We start from the raw sequence: 14,706 nt of genomic DNA, 5'->3' as shown, positions 1-14,706 counted from the left end.
ATCCCCAACAAGGGTGAAACACGTGTATGGGGTTGCTGGTGGTACTCTCGTTCAGGTTGGAATTGCCATTGTATTTCGGTGCTGGACTGCCCCTGGGCAGGACAAAGACTGATATGCAAATGGATATTACCCATCTGTGAAAGGCACAGTGAGTAAAAGCAGTGGCTGCGAACTCTCAAGTGGTTAATAACCACTGAACAGGTTATCAGGCCTTGTTCTGTCGAGAGAGGGGCGCCCGCTACCTTTGCAAACTAAATTTCAAGGAACCTGGGATTGGTAACCCTAGGTCTCCTGGGGGCAATCAGACGTGGTCTCCCTCTCACTGTGCTTAGAGAGGCATCAGCTTCACCTCACTGATGATCCCCAACAAGGGTGAAACACGTGTATGGGGTTGCTGGTGGTACTCTCGTTCAGGTTGGAATTGCTATTGCATTTCGGTGCTGGACTGCCCCTGGGCAGGACAAAGACTGATATGCAAATGGATATTTCCCCATCTGTGAAAGGCACAGTGAGTAAAAGCAGTGGCTGCAAACTCTCAAGTGGTTAATAACCACTGAACAGGTTATCAGGCCTTGTTCTGTCGAGAGCGGGGCGCCCGCTACCTTTGCAAACTAAATTTCAAGGAACCTGGGATTGGTAAACCTAGGTCTCCTGGGGGCAACCAGACATGGTCTCCCTCTCACTGTGCTTAGAGAGGCATCAGCTTCACCTCACTGATGATCCCCAACAAGGGTGAAACACGTGTATGGGGTTGCTGGTGGTACTCTCGTTCAGGTTGGAATTGCCATTGTATTTCGGTGCTGGACTGCCCCTGGGCAGGACAAAGACTGATATGCAAATGGATATTTCCCCATCTGTGAAAGGCACAGTGAGTAAAAGCAGTGGCTGCGAACTCTCAAGTGGTTAATAACCACTGAACAGGTTATCAGGCCTTGTTCTGTCGAGAGAGGGGCGCCCGCTACCTTTGCAAAATCATATAATATCATATCATACCTAGACAAATGTATCTGCACTAAATTCCCCTAAGCACCACACCAACCCAACACAGATACACCAACACAACCCTCCACAGTCTCCTTACACACCCCTGTTCCCGGCAACACAGACAATCACGTTACCAACTTGAAGCACACATATTAACCACTGCTCCAGATAACTTTCAAAATACCTAAAAGATACGCACCACACAGAGCTCTAGCTTTTCGGACCTGCTGACGTTATTCTGCAATAAAGCTGCCGAGTTTCTTCTACTGTGACGCCAGTGGCCTACCCCACTCTTCGCTTTCAGATACTGAAGTGTCAAAAGGACATGAAACGGCTAAAGGTGTGCTCTACCAGACACAATGATAACATAATTACCTAGCAAACAATTTATCATTCTACGAACGGGTAGAGCTCTTTCTTGCCCAAGCTACTCTGGTGACTGGCAGTAGCAGGGGAGGAAGTTAATGTTGGCTCTGCTGCAGCCAGTCCACTGTAGTAGAATCCTTGGTGCCCTGACTGACTGGTCAGACCATAGATCCCCTCCCCCCCCCCGCCAAATCAAGCGATATGGGACACAGACCGAGCCAAGGTTTCAATAATACAATTCTAAGGGACTGCCTGTGCGATCACTGGCAGAGGAGGACCAAGGGACACGCGTTTTTTTCTCCTAAAACATTAGCTCTGCTCCATTGTAGGGGAGACTTTGTATGAATCAGTTTGCAGATGAGACACAGTGGCATTCAATCATTTGCCCAGGATCACTCATTTTGAATAAGTAGTGGACCCATGATTTGAACCTGCTCTGCAATGTAACGACTTGACACAATATTTTCAGAGCTCTAGTTGGTACAAGTATCTAAGTTTGGCTTTCAATAACTTCAATTTAAAGAACACCTGCAAGTTAGCCAAATCACATAGTAAAGCATCCTAAAAATATGTGATTCGTTATAGACCTATGTTAAGCGAAATGAGAATGCTTGTAGCTTTATTTTATGCATCCTGAATAGATGACTAAGGGAGTTTTGTTTGTTTTGGGGCACATCCAAAACGACTGGCGGTAAATGTGCTACTGTCATTTTTACCCAGTTCTCCTCATTTTGTTAAATGTTCAAGGGGCAGTTAGAGGGCAGGCGGGGCACACCATTTCCCCATCTGCCATGCTAAGGTGGGTGCATTAACACGAGCAGGGATTTTCATGCTGGCCTTAATGTAATGGATGGAATCTGGCTGAAAAGATACCTTGTAAAAAGCATGTGAATCATCCATAAGAATCCATTGTAAATGTAGTCTGAAAAGCATACTTTGCAGGTGGCATTTTCAGTGAGGAGTTAAGGTGATTTTACCTATATTTTACTCCTCAATTTTCCACCACTTAGTGGAAAGGATGAAGATTTCACGGAGAGAACATTTTGCACAATAGTGAAAAAGGAGCCAGTTCCCTCTGATGGAATTAACATGGGAATGAAAATGACCCACAAAAATGTGAAGAATGCAAATTATTGCAAGTGTGAAAGGTCTGCTCTGTTTTACATCACTATGAGCTTGCATTACAGTAATTGCTTAGCACAAACACCCAGCCTGCTGTTATGTATAGTGCGAAGAAATGATGAATATTCGGAGCTCTAAAATTCCCGTGGACTTGAGTGAGAAGGACATCCCGTAATGTTTCTTTACACTTTCGATGCACAGACTTTTCGTTTTTTTCCCACTTAAAATTGAAGAAAACTACAAGTCTCAGAACGCAAAACAAAAAAGGATTGTGTGGCTTTCTCACAAATGGTCACAGGAAACTTGAGATCTCTGTCTTATGAAAAAAGCCGACTTTTGAGTATGTTAATGTGAAAGGAAATTTGTACCGCGCACTATCACCACCGGAGTGGTCCCCTGGCGCTCTATGTAAAAATAGCAGACATCATGCATATATGATAAGCTGTACAAAGATCCTTTATCACCACCGGAGTGGTCCCCTGGCGCTCTATGTAAAAATAGCAGACATCATGCAGGTTGCCAGACATTTGGTCGAAAAAAATTGGTCGACCAGACAAATGGTCGAACCAATTTGATCGAAAACCAAATGGTCGAATTTTTTTTTTTTTATTTTAGCCCTTTTTTTTCATTTTTTTGGGGGGTACCCCCCCAGCCCCCTTTTTTTCTCTAAACACCCCTTTTTTTACTAAACGAAAACCCGAAAAATAAATATATAAATAAAAAAAAAATTCGATCATTTGGTTTTCGACCAAATTGCAGTCGACCAGTTTTTTTTCGACCAGTTGACTGGACACCCATCATGCATATATGATAAGCTGTACAAAGATCCTTTATCACCACCGGAGTGGTCCCCTGGCGCTCTATGTAAAAATAGCAGACATCATGCATATATGATAAGCTGTACAAAGATCCTTTATCACCACCGGAGTGGTCCCCTGGCGCTCTATGTAAAAATAGCAGACATCATGCATATATGATAAGCTGTACAAAGATCCTTTATCACCACCCGAGTGGTCCCCTGGCGCTCTATGTAAAAATAGCAGACATCATGCATATATGATAAGCTGTACAAAGATCCTTTATCACCACCGGAGTGGTCCCCTGGCGCTCTATGTAAAAATAGCAGACATCATGCATATATGATAAGCTGTACAAAGATCCTTTATCACCACCGGAGTGGTCCCCTGGCGCTCTATGTAAAAATAGCAGACATCATGCCTATATGATAAGCTGTACAAAGATCCTTTATCACCACCGGAGTGGTCCCCTGGCGCTCTATGTAAAAATAGCAGACATCATGCCTATATGATAAGCTGTACAAAGATCCTTTATCACCACCGGAGTGGTCCCCTGGCGCTCTATGTAAAAATAGCAGACATCATGCCTATATGATAAGCTGTACAAAGATCCTTTATCACCACCGGAGTGGTCCCCTGGCGCTCTATGTAAAAATAGCAGACATCATGCCTATATGATAAGCTGTACAAAGATCCTTTATCACCACCGGAGTGGTCCCCTGGCGCTCTATGTAAAAATAGCAGACATCATGCATATATGATAAGCTGTACAAAGATCCTTTATCACCACCGGAGTGGTCCCCTGGCGCTCTATGTAAAAATAGCAGACATCATGCATATATGATAAGCTGTACAAAGATCCTTTATCACCACCGGAGTGGTCCCCTGGCGCTCTATGTAAAAATAGCAGACATCATGCATATATGATAAGCTGTACAAAGATCCTTTATCACCACCGGAGTGGTCCCCTGGCGCTCTATGTAAAAATAGCAGACATCATGCCTATATGATAAGCTGTACAAAGATCCTTTATCACCACCGGAGTGGTCCCCTGGCGCTCTATGTAAAAATAGCAGACATCATGCATATATGATAAGCTGTACAAAGATCCTTTATCACCACCGGAGTGGTCCCGTGGCGCTCTATGTAAAAATAGCAGACATCATGCATATATGATAAGCTGTACAAAGATCCTTTATCACCACCGGAGTGGTCCCCTGGCGCTCTATGTAAAAATAGCAGACATCATGCATATATGATAAGCTGTACAAAGATCCTTTATCACCACCGGAGTGGTCCCCTGGCGCTCTATGTAAAAATAGCAGACATCATGCATATATGATAAGCTGTACAAAGATCCTTTTTCTTTTGCCTAGTTACTGTTTCAGAGGGAAATGCCCCATTGCCTTTTCACTCATGTGTTAACTAGGTAATTGCCAGGCCCTTATTAAGTGCTGCTACAAGTATCCCGGACATTGCACATCTTCTGCCTGCATGAGAAAGCTCTGAAGGCAGAGAGGACAATGGCCCACTGTGGGCGTGGAGGTGGACTCCAAACACAGTGGTGTGGCTGGTCAAACAGGAAGGGCGCTCAAATAAACGGTGCAACACGTATTGCAGGTGCTGCATCTGGAGGGCATCTAGCGGGTAGACCCTTCAAGCAGGGAGACCGGTCCAACTGATCGACTGCTTAGTGGCGAGGTGGAACCCTAACTTTCAAGGCAAGGATGGGACTGGGATGCGGAATTCATGGTGGGGGTATGATTCTATGGTGGGGAGAAGGTTGCGGTGCAGGGAACGCATGGTGAGCGTATAATTGTCAGGTGGGTGGGGGAATGCATGGTGGGCTATTCTGGTAATTAGGGGAGGGGCTTGGTGTAGTGGGGCCAGGGAAGATGTGAGGCTAACAGGAGGGGTATTGTGGAGGGGGAGTAATACATTGGTGAAACAGGGAAGGGATGCTAGGGGGTGATGCAGTATTGGGGTGGTGGGTGACGGAGTTCGGGTGGTGCGATAGTGCGGTAGGAAAGGAGGGTACAGCGGGTACCCCCCTTAAAGGAAGAGCACATAGAGGGTATTGGTGGAGAGGGAGAAGTGCACAAGGGGAGGTGTAGGGATTATCTTAAGTGAAGAAGTTCGAGCAGTTGCATATGTCGATCACCTGGGTTTTGACCATTATGCAACTGCTCATAGGCAGTAATGAGGGATGAGCAGTTGTGGTCCACCAGTAGTAAGGTGGTCCACTTGGTTGTCTATAAATTAACATTCATTCCAAAGGTGTAACAACAGGAAAGTAAGCAGTGGAATACCGTTCTCATTTCAAATAAATAAATAAATAAATAAATAAATAAATAAATAAATAAATAAATAAATACATTTAACATATTGTGCCTATTCTGGTTTGTAATCCCAGTTGCGTCCAATGAAAACGAATAAAAAAAAAAATAGATGCAAACCAAGACTGGCAATAGTACTGGGGTAGGGTCAGCAGAAAGTTAAGTGCACAAGTCATCGTTTTAACTCTCCCCAGGGCCCTGAAGCATTAAGTGCCACCGCCAACTTCCCCTTTCTGAGGAAATGTCTTTTAGGGATCCTGGGAGGGGTAAATGATTGCGAAATGAATTCTGATCATGAATTCCAAATTGGTGAGTACCAAGTTTAATTTCAAGCAAACCAAATGCTGTCAACCTGACAGCGCAGAACTGAAGGCCTCCTCCCTTACCTTTCCAAGCCTCCCTCTTCAAGCTGTGGAGACCAACAAGACATGGAAGGTTGCAAAAGCTCGGCTGGGGGTTCCAACGAATTGTAGACCCTGTGCATGTGCCAGAGTCCTCAGCCAGTACAGTGGCTTGGAGAGCCCAGCTTTGCCTGTTAAATGCTCACCAGGTGTGGGCAGCTGGATCATTTCCTTGCAATCTCTCCTTTCTCTGCAATGTTTCTTTTTTTTTTTTAACCGAACCTCTCATGTTTTGTTTCTTTCTTCTTTCTCCTTCCAGAGTTTTTCATTGACGGCTTAGGCCGCCTGCACGTGGGCTCTTGTGATGACGTAATCGTGGACCATGCTTCCAAGATCAAGCTGCCATGGAAGAGCGATGAGAAGGGACAGGAGTACGCCAAGTTCCGCTACCCCACGGGCAGCGTGGGCAACTTCAGGCATGAACTCTTTTACTTCAAGAACCGCTTCCAGTGCTTGACGGGAAACTAGGCCCTTGGCTGCCGAGGGAAGCAGCTAAAGCATACATTGAAGGACAAACTCTTTTGCACTTTTTATTTCAAGTGATATTTTATGGAGAATGATATGAGAATGTCATATTTTATGGGCCTCAAAAACGTTCGATGTATGAACAGTCTTCATTTTTGTAAGAAAGGCGCATTGTTTTTGCTTTTTTTGATGACCTCAAAAGTGCAATGGTTGAGCCGGCCCCAGAGATTTCCGGCGCAGTTGCATGAAGGAGCTGGTGCCAGTGGGGTGTCTGGAAAGAAATGTTCGATGCTCCTTCGGAGCCGCTTGGGTTCCTCGGCAACGAACCCTGAGCAATCGAGTGCTGGAGTTCACAGGCAGCTCATGGAATCGGGGGGCACACATTAGGGATGGGATTTGCATTGAGGGTGCACCTGTAAAACGGTAAATGTGACAGTGAGGGTGAAAAGAAAAGTGAACCCCCAATATTTATTTTGCAAACATGCATACCTCATTCAGAGTGTGGGATCCGCGCGGCGCGTGGCTTTTTGGACCATGTTTGTGGGCTTGAGTCTAAAGTAGCTGTGGAAGTGCTGTAGGAAAAGGAATATACATGGACCGGCGAAATCTAAGAGGAAGCTGTGACATGTCCTACTTCATCGGGAAGGGTGGGACACTTGATAGAGGTTTAGGGGCCACCCATAACCCCTAGAGGGGCATGGATCTAAGCGGCTCACTTGCACAAGAGCCAGATGCAAAATCTGTCCATGGCAAATCCGCCATTGTGCTTTGCTTAACTTGGGATCACACCAAACCTTACACTGAACGGAGTCTTGTAGAGTCTAACGCTGCAGTTTGGAGGTTCACGTGGTCATACTAGTGGGCATTAACTGTGGATGGTCGGGCGCCTAAAATTGCTGCACTGTGTCTCTTCTACTGCAGGTGGAGGGCCTGAGGGGCAGCTTAGGGAAGGGTCAGATGTTGAACAAGCCATTTGCTGTATAAAGTTGCAAATCTTTCTCTCCCGCAAATAGCAATACCTGAAGTGGCATGTAGAAAACAAAGCATCGGTGCACTGCAACTTGGTAACAATCTCAGTGCAAACTTTGTGAATCACTTTCAAGGGTTTGCAATAAAACTCAAACAGAAATTCCTACGTACAACCCTACCTACCCGAGGAAGAGCTTACGGCTATTACATCGGAGGTCTTTTTTGAAAAAGAATTTTTGGACACATTGCAAGGCTTATCCCCACTTCCATGAAAGTTTACCTGATATGGCATCCGTTATTGATTTCCTTTGTTGCTATCTTCAATATCATTACATAGTAGATGTTAACATTTCACAAAAATCTCTCTTACTGAATGTTGCAGTGGCCAGACTAACGTGCGATGCACAGGTATCGTAATAGAATTGTTAGTCATCGGGGCTTGTACAATCCACTAGCCCACTCCCATTGGTAAAGAGATATTATGAAGGGCGGGTACCATTTGCTTCCTACTCAACCTTGGTGATGAGTATGGGGATGTTTGAAACTTTTATATGACAGTTACTGCAAACAAACTTTGTTTGCAGTAAATGGCAAATAAAAGTTTCACTGTGCATGTCTGGTCTTTGGGTGGCAACATTGCACCAAATATTAAGTTATGTTGACCTACACCATTTTACAGAGGCACTTGTAAGTATTTTGTCACCGTCACCACAGGGCGAGTGCATTACTCTTAGTTCGAGTATGTAAACCTAGGCACTCGCCCTGCAGGTCTAGTAGGATTCTTAAGAATTTGCCAGGCCTTCTCAGCAGCTGAAAAAACAACATAACAGCAAAGGAAATAGGAAAAGAGATTGCAAACAAAATGTATTTTTGAAATAGAGCACATTGGTTGCATAATGAGAATGCCCACAGAGTCTTCGATCATGAGCGTGCTGGAAATTATTTTGGGCGTCATTACATATTTTGCAACCATTTAAGACCAGGTGTGAACTTATGTTCACTTTTCGAACTGATGTGCATGGTTCGCATATTTTAATATGTATGTAGTGGGATTTGCTATTTACGATTCCTTAAATTTACAGATCTAATCCTTCGCCCTTTCACTTTCTGTTGTCTTGCCTGGGACAGTTTTGTTCGCACATTCTGAACTGGCTTTGCAGCCACCTGAGAATTTGCTACTATTTTGCAAGTCTTCGGCAGCAGAAGGCAGACCACTAGTCCGAAAAGGCCCATAAATCTGGACCATGGCTGTCCTTGATTGGTGGAGACTGGTTCCACCCTCTCTGTGCCCAATACAGTGGTGTGTTTTTCATTGGACTTCGAAGGGACGGCTACGCAACTTCAACGGTGGGCACACAGCACATGGCATTGGCCTGTTGGGGGACATACAGAAAATGTTGTTATGCATTTGAAAAAAGCCTAAACATCTGCTCAAGGGAATCCGCTAGTTATAGGTTCGCATCTGTTTACAGCATAATCAGAGAACATCTAAATATTTCAATGCAGCCCTATCTGTTTGCAGGACACGCATGTTCTTAACAGTTCTGCTAATCCGCCCCAGGTGTCTTCCTTCAAAGGAGGTTGTTGCTGGTCATTTCATGCTCCCTCTGTTTTAAGAGGACTTACCTGAAATGCTAGGAGCTTGTGACATCGTATAGTTCTGTGGCATATGAAATAGAGCGCAAGGTAGCTCTACAGGTTGAGTACCTGTTGAAGAGATCTCAATTTAAACTACAAGTCATGGGTCCTGATCACAGTTAGACACCTTAGTCTTGTGATATGTGCTGCAAAACAGTCAATATAATCATTATTTAATTGAACACTACTCGTGGTTCATAAAGGTTGCACTGAATATTATCTCCTAGTGACTGATATTAAAAGTGACAGTACTATAAGTGGGCCAAATGGTGATATGTCGTGCCACCTGCACCACAGCTTGTTTGACACTCTGGACACCGTTTTCGGAATGCTACGCTTCTGGGCAATGAGCATAATGCAAGAAGTGGAACAGGGCAGCCATGTTGAAGGCATTCCAGCACCGAGAGGAACGCGTGTGCGCCTGTGTAATGTGAACCCTTGCTCCTCTCCATTCCACCTCATGGAGGGCACCAGGCAGGCGGGTCCGTCTTTGCTATCCTCAGCTTTGCATGTCTGATTTTACCCAATGCCCGGATCAGCTGGTGACCGCGGGCATAACTTTGCTTGAATCAGGTTCCCATTAGCGTTATGTTTGGGGATGCGGTGATGAACCCACAATTTTAGTCTTGGCAAGCGGTTGTCTTGTGTGCACCCTCTGAGCAAATGTGCTGTCTCCTTTGTCTCCCGGTACATATCTTGTGCCATATTGACATTTGTAATTTATGAACGGTTCATGTTTCTCTCTCTCTCTCTCTCTCTCTCTCTCTCTCTCTCTTTCTCTCTTTCTCTCTTTCTCTCTTTTTCTCTTTCTCACTCACTATTCCATTGTGCCCCCCATCTCTCCCCATATTAAACCACTTTTAAAGAAATCCGGCTTTGTTTTCGTTTTCTGTAATTAACTGTTTATTTCAGTTGTCCAAGTCTTTTGTGTCAAAAAAACATGTTTGTGTAATGGGAGTTCACGGGGGCATTTGCAGCCTCCACTTGTCCAGAAGCGGGTATTTCCAGTTTCCAAAACGCCTGGCAACAGGTACAAACATCCTATGCTTACCAAACAACAAACATGACTAGTTTCCACATGCCCAGTAACAGGTATAGCAAGCTTCAAAATGGCCACCAAGGAATGGACGGCCTTCAAACGCCGAGAGCAAAATGTATGGACAGCCTCCACATGATGGGTGACCAGCCTCTCCGTGCTCAGCACCTGGTATGTGCAGTCTCCACCATCCATAATATTTCTAACAATAGTCACGGTCAGCCTGAATGTGCTCAGCAAAACCTCTGGGCCAGTGTACCCTAACCAGTGGTACAAGTGTACTGAAAAAAGTAGTGGAACTGTGGTCTCGGCAGGGGAGAGTGTAGGCGGATGCACAGTGTCACATGTAGCAAGGGGTTGCGGCCGTGGCATTGCAATTGTCTGACTAGTAAAAAGGCTGCTATCACATCTTTACACTTGCACAGGGACATGAATGGACAAATCCTCCATGTAGATTGGTGAATATGATCATAAAAAGTAGAGGAACTGTGGTCTCGGCAGGGGGAGGGTAGGCTGAAGCGTAGTGTAACATGTAACAAGGTGTTGCGGCCGGGGCATTGCAATTGTCTGACTAGTAAAAAGGCTGCTATCACATCTTTACACTTGCACAGGGACATGAATGCACTAATCCTCGGTGTAGACTGCTGAATATGGTCGTAAAAAGTAGAGGAACTGTGGTCTCGGCAGGGGGGAGGGTAGGCGGAAGCGTAGTGTTACATGTAACAAGGTGTTGCGGCCGGAGCATTGCAATAGTCTAAGGTACTAGTAAAAAGGCTGCTATCACAACTTTACACTTGCACAGGGACATGAATGCAAAAATCCTCCGTCTAGACTGGTGAATATGGTCGTAAAAAGTAGAGGAACTGTGGTCTCGGCAGGGGGCAGGGTAGGCGGAAGCGTAGTGTAACATGTAACAAGGTGTTGCGGCCGGGGCATTGCAATAGTCTAAGTGATTAGTAAAAAGGCTCCTATCACAACTTTACACTTGCACAGGGACATGAATGCACAAATCCTCCATGTAGACTGGTGAATATGGTCGTAAAAAGTAAAGGAATGGTAAACAGAAAAAAATAAAAGCAGTGGAATGCCACTCCCGACCGTTCCCGCTCATTTCGATCACTGATGTCAACAGTTGATAAGCCCAGCATTCCCACTCCAAGCAACTGAATGGGCAGCTTTCACATGCAGAGCAAAAGTCATGGCCAGGCTGTACATGCCAAGCCACAGGCAAGCAAGGCCTCCACACACCCAGTAACAGTAATGACCAGCTGCCAAAAGTCCAGTAACATGTATGGAACGCCGCTATAATACAGCAACCTGACGCGATGCTTCCACATACCCAGTCATAGTATTTTTATTGTGTTTACGGTTTGACATAAACCTTACACCAACCTTTAACATATAAAAGAACATACATAAATCTGCTTAAGACTTTGATAAAACATCCACCCTTCATAAACAATGTTAGACAATAATGAATGGTGACTAAGACAGTAATAGCAAACACCAGAACCCCCCCAGCTAATATCCAGAGCACGTTCATCATTGGGGGTCCCGGAATCTCGTTAATACAATGAGTAACTGCCAATGTCAGAGAAACCGATCTTCCTTCTAAAATCTCAGGCCAAAACGACTACCGATCAAAGAGCCTACACTGTTTCATAAAAAGGATTTAAGTACTTGTATCTAGTCAACAAGGTTTGTCGACAGCTTAGCAACAGATGTTCCAACGTTTCAACTACACTATTATCTACACAAAATCTACAATGCCTGCGGCTTCTCTCAATACCATTCCTAGCTCCTTCAAACTCTCTAGTGGGGAATACATTCAAACAAAGTCTTAAAAACTTTGTTCTCCACGTAGGAGAGTGGAACCTCTGTATGTAGAATTCTAGAACCGAGAGGGGCTTTATCATTTTTGAAACAGTACGGAATAGGAATGTCCTCTCCCACAGCTTCGCTCGCCTGTATTCAGTCCGTCTCTTGCACAGCCATTTTGACTTAAGATGGTTCTAAATCCAATGACTCTCAGGATCTATCCAGACCGGATAATCCAGACAGAGTACCATTTATCCATCCTGAAAACTCTGAGGGGGAATTATTCACCAAGAGGATAGAAAGCTTAGAGGACAGAGAATTCTCTTGCGGAAATCTGATCTTACTAAAAAGTATAGGGACTTCCATTCCAAGAAGGCCTTCATAGAAAGGAGACCAATTTCATAAAGAATCGCAGAAGCCGGGACTTCATTGGCAAGAATGAGCGCTGAAAGAGACCCTCAAGAAAGTTCCAAGCCGAAACATATGCAGGGGAATAGATATCGATATTATATAATAATAATAATAATAATTTAGCATTTATATAGCGCTACAAACCTTCAGGTATCTGAGTGCTGCTTATTATTACCCACGGTGTGTGATGCTCATTTATTGACCTCGGAAGGATGAAAGGCTGAGTTTGGCCCTGCCGGGATTCAAACCTGCCTGAGCAGGCTCTGCATGTATGTCAAAGCGAGCGCTCTACTCGCAGTGGTATCGGACCGGCGTTAATAATAAAGCAGGCAACGCCTTGGACTTTTAGTATGTTACAACCAGTAATAAAGAAAACGTCCCCAGTTTCCACACAATCCGCTTCATCTGAGCAGCAAAAGGGCCACATTTTTTCTTCATACATTCAAGGCGTACCGCTTTATTTTGACAACCATAAATGGTGTAGCCTAGATAAATATACCTAACAACCTGCTCGAGGGCCATGCCCTTCACTCTCCATTTAAATTCACCTTTCTTCCTCTTACTCCCACAAATCAAAACCTTCGATTTGTGGCAGTTAATTTCCAAGCCATGCACATCCATAAAAACAACCAAAGTATTCAGGGAACGTTGAAGGCCTATGGGAGTTTAATTCATCATGAGCAAATCATCTGCATATAATAGATAGTGAAATTTGAGGGAGCCTAAATTAGGGGGAAAAGAAGAGAGGTATAGATGAAATAAGACTGGAGCCAGGACACGCCTTGTCTAACTCCACGTTAAGTAGTCACTGGCTCTGAGAGCCCGCCCTCCCCCTCAAGCTGGACTTGCACTTTAGTTTCCTCCTGAATGGCCATGAGTATCTCCAGCATAAAATTGGGAATGACCCAGGTCTTTAGTTTCCGCCATAGGGTACCTCAATAAACCCTGTCCAACGCAGACAGTAGGTCTACAAAGGCAACATAAAGGGGATTCTTTTCAGATCTTTCAATATTCACTAACAAAGTTAAAATAAAGGTATTTATCTGGGTGCCAAGCCCCTTCTGAACCCATATTGATTTATATCAAACCACATAGCACGCTGTATGCAATCGTTCAGGGCTTCCTGCACAAGCATAGCAAAAGCTCTGCTGCTCGCATCGAGAAGGGCGATAGGCCGATAGTTAGGCAGAAGCCTATTGCCCTTTTTAAAAATTGGTTCTATGATACCAACCTTCCATGAATCCGGAATGGAATTCCTAAATAAAATTTCCTGAAACAAAGTATATATAATTTCTGCCCAAAGGGTTGGATCAACTGTCATTATAAAATTAGAGATCCCGTCCGGACCTGCCGCTCTAGAGGGCTTGGCGATCTTTATCAGATGTTCAATGTAAGTTCTTGTCGTAGTCCCTGGATCCAGCACAGAAGTAGCACAAACTCCTTCCTCCCCTTAGCAGTTTTGGAGCCTGGGACTTAAAGCACACAGGGCACCACAACCACCACGGGGAAAGAGGGTTAGGGTCTTCGGATTGGATGGGTACGGGGGTTGTAGGATCACCGGGTAGAGGTTAAGGTAGAAGTTATGGATAGGTAGGGGACTTGGGGATAAACATGCCCCTGATCTCTTGAAGGTGCTTGGTTGTTATGCTTAACACCTTTGAAGAACACTTTCATACATACACTCCACACTCTCTCAAAGGGCCACACTCAGTTAGCTGAACTGAGTAAAAGTGGATGGGCCACACTCAGTTGGCTGCACTGAGTTAAAGTGGATGCTTAGCTTCTTGACACTGATTCAAAAGCTGGCACCCTTCCTAGCCTGCTTCGGCTATATCACCATAGAATGACACTTACTTCAGTGTCATACAGAGTAACGTGGAATCACCTTACAGTACTTTCTGTTTTACCACAATCTAGAACCCTCTACACATTGGGTACAGGTGCAGGCTGGAACCCCCACTTACACTGCATATCATGTGATAACAAGTATGAACATATGTGCTCCAACGTTGGTTTTGTACTGGTCCAAATACTAGGCTGTCAATAACACAACACAGATTCAAACCCAAATAAACTGTAAAAGACTTAGCTTCAGTGCTTGTCTGAAGTCCGGTTTGTCAGCAGCCCCAGCGGTGCCTTGGAAACCGTGAGCTGCGTCTGCCAAATGAAAAAGTATTAGTATACGGTTTGCAAGTATGCAATGTTCACCAATGCTTGACTCGCGCACAATTCTTCATGCGATTAGTAACGTGTGCCTGATGGCAAAATGCGCCCTAGGGCTCCTTTAGTAATCGGGTGCTACCCGGGGTGTCAATCCCCCCGTGCCGTCATGCAGTTAGTAGTTCAGGGATTATGAAGCTGGT

General features: G+C 44.8%; 1 protein-coding gene across 4 annotated transcripts in view; it reads left to right on the top strand.

The window, feature by feature from the left end:
* The window catches only part of B4GALNT1 (beta-1,4-N-acetyl-galactosaminyltransferase 1), a 654,742-nt gene extending 644,795 nt beyond the window's left edge, over window positions 1-9,947 (top strand). For all 4 annotated transcript variants that reach the window (XM_069653609.1, XM_069653610.1, XM_069653612.1 and 1 more), the window contains one exon: window positions 6,266-9,947. In XM_069653609.1, coding sequence (XP_069509710.1) covers window positions 6,266-6,474 — 209 coding nt within the window. In that variant the 3' untranslated portion in view covers window positions 6,475-9,947. The remainder of the gene's footprint in view (window positions 1-6,265) is intronic.
* The last annotated feature ends 4,759 nt before the right edge of the window (window positions 9,948-14,706 follow it).

The sequence above is a fragment of the Ambystoma mexicanum genome, chromosome 3q (genome assembly GCF_040938575.1).
Source record: "Ambystoma mexicanum isolate Mex_15411 chromosome 3q, UKY_AmexF1_1, whole genome shotgun sequence".
Classification (NCBI taxonomy): domain Eukaryota; kingdom Metazoa; phylum Chordata; class Amphibia; order Caudata; family Ambystomatidae; genus Ambystoma; species Ambystoma mexicanum.
The sequence above is the reverse complement of the archived record's forward strand: the minus strand, read 5'-3'. Positions and strand labels throughout refer to the sequence as shown.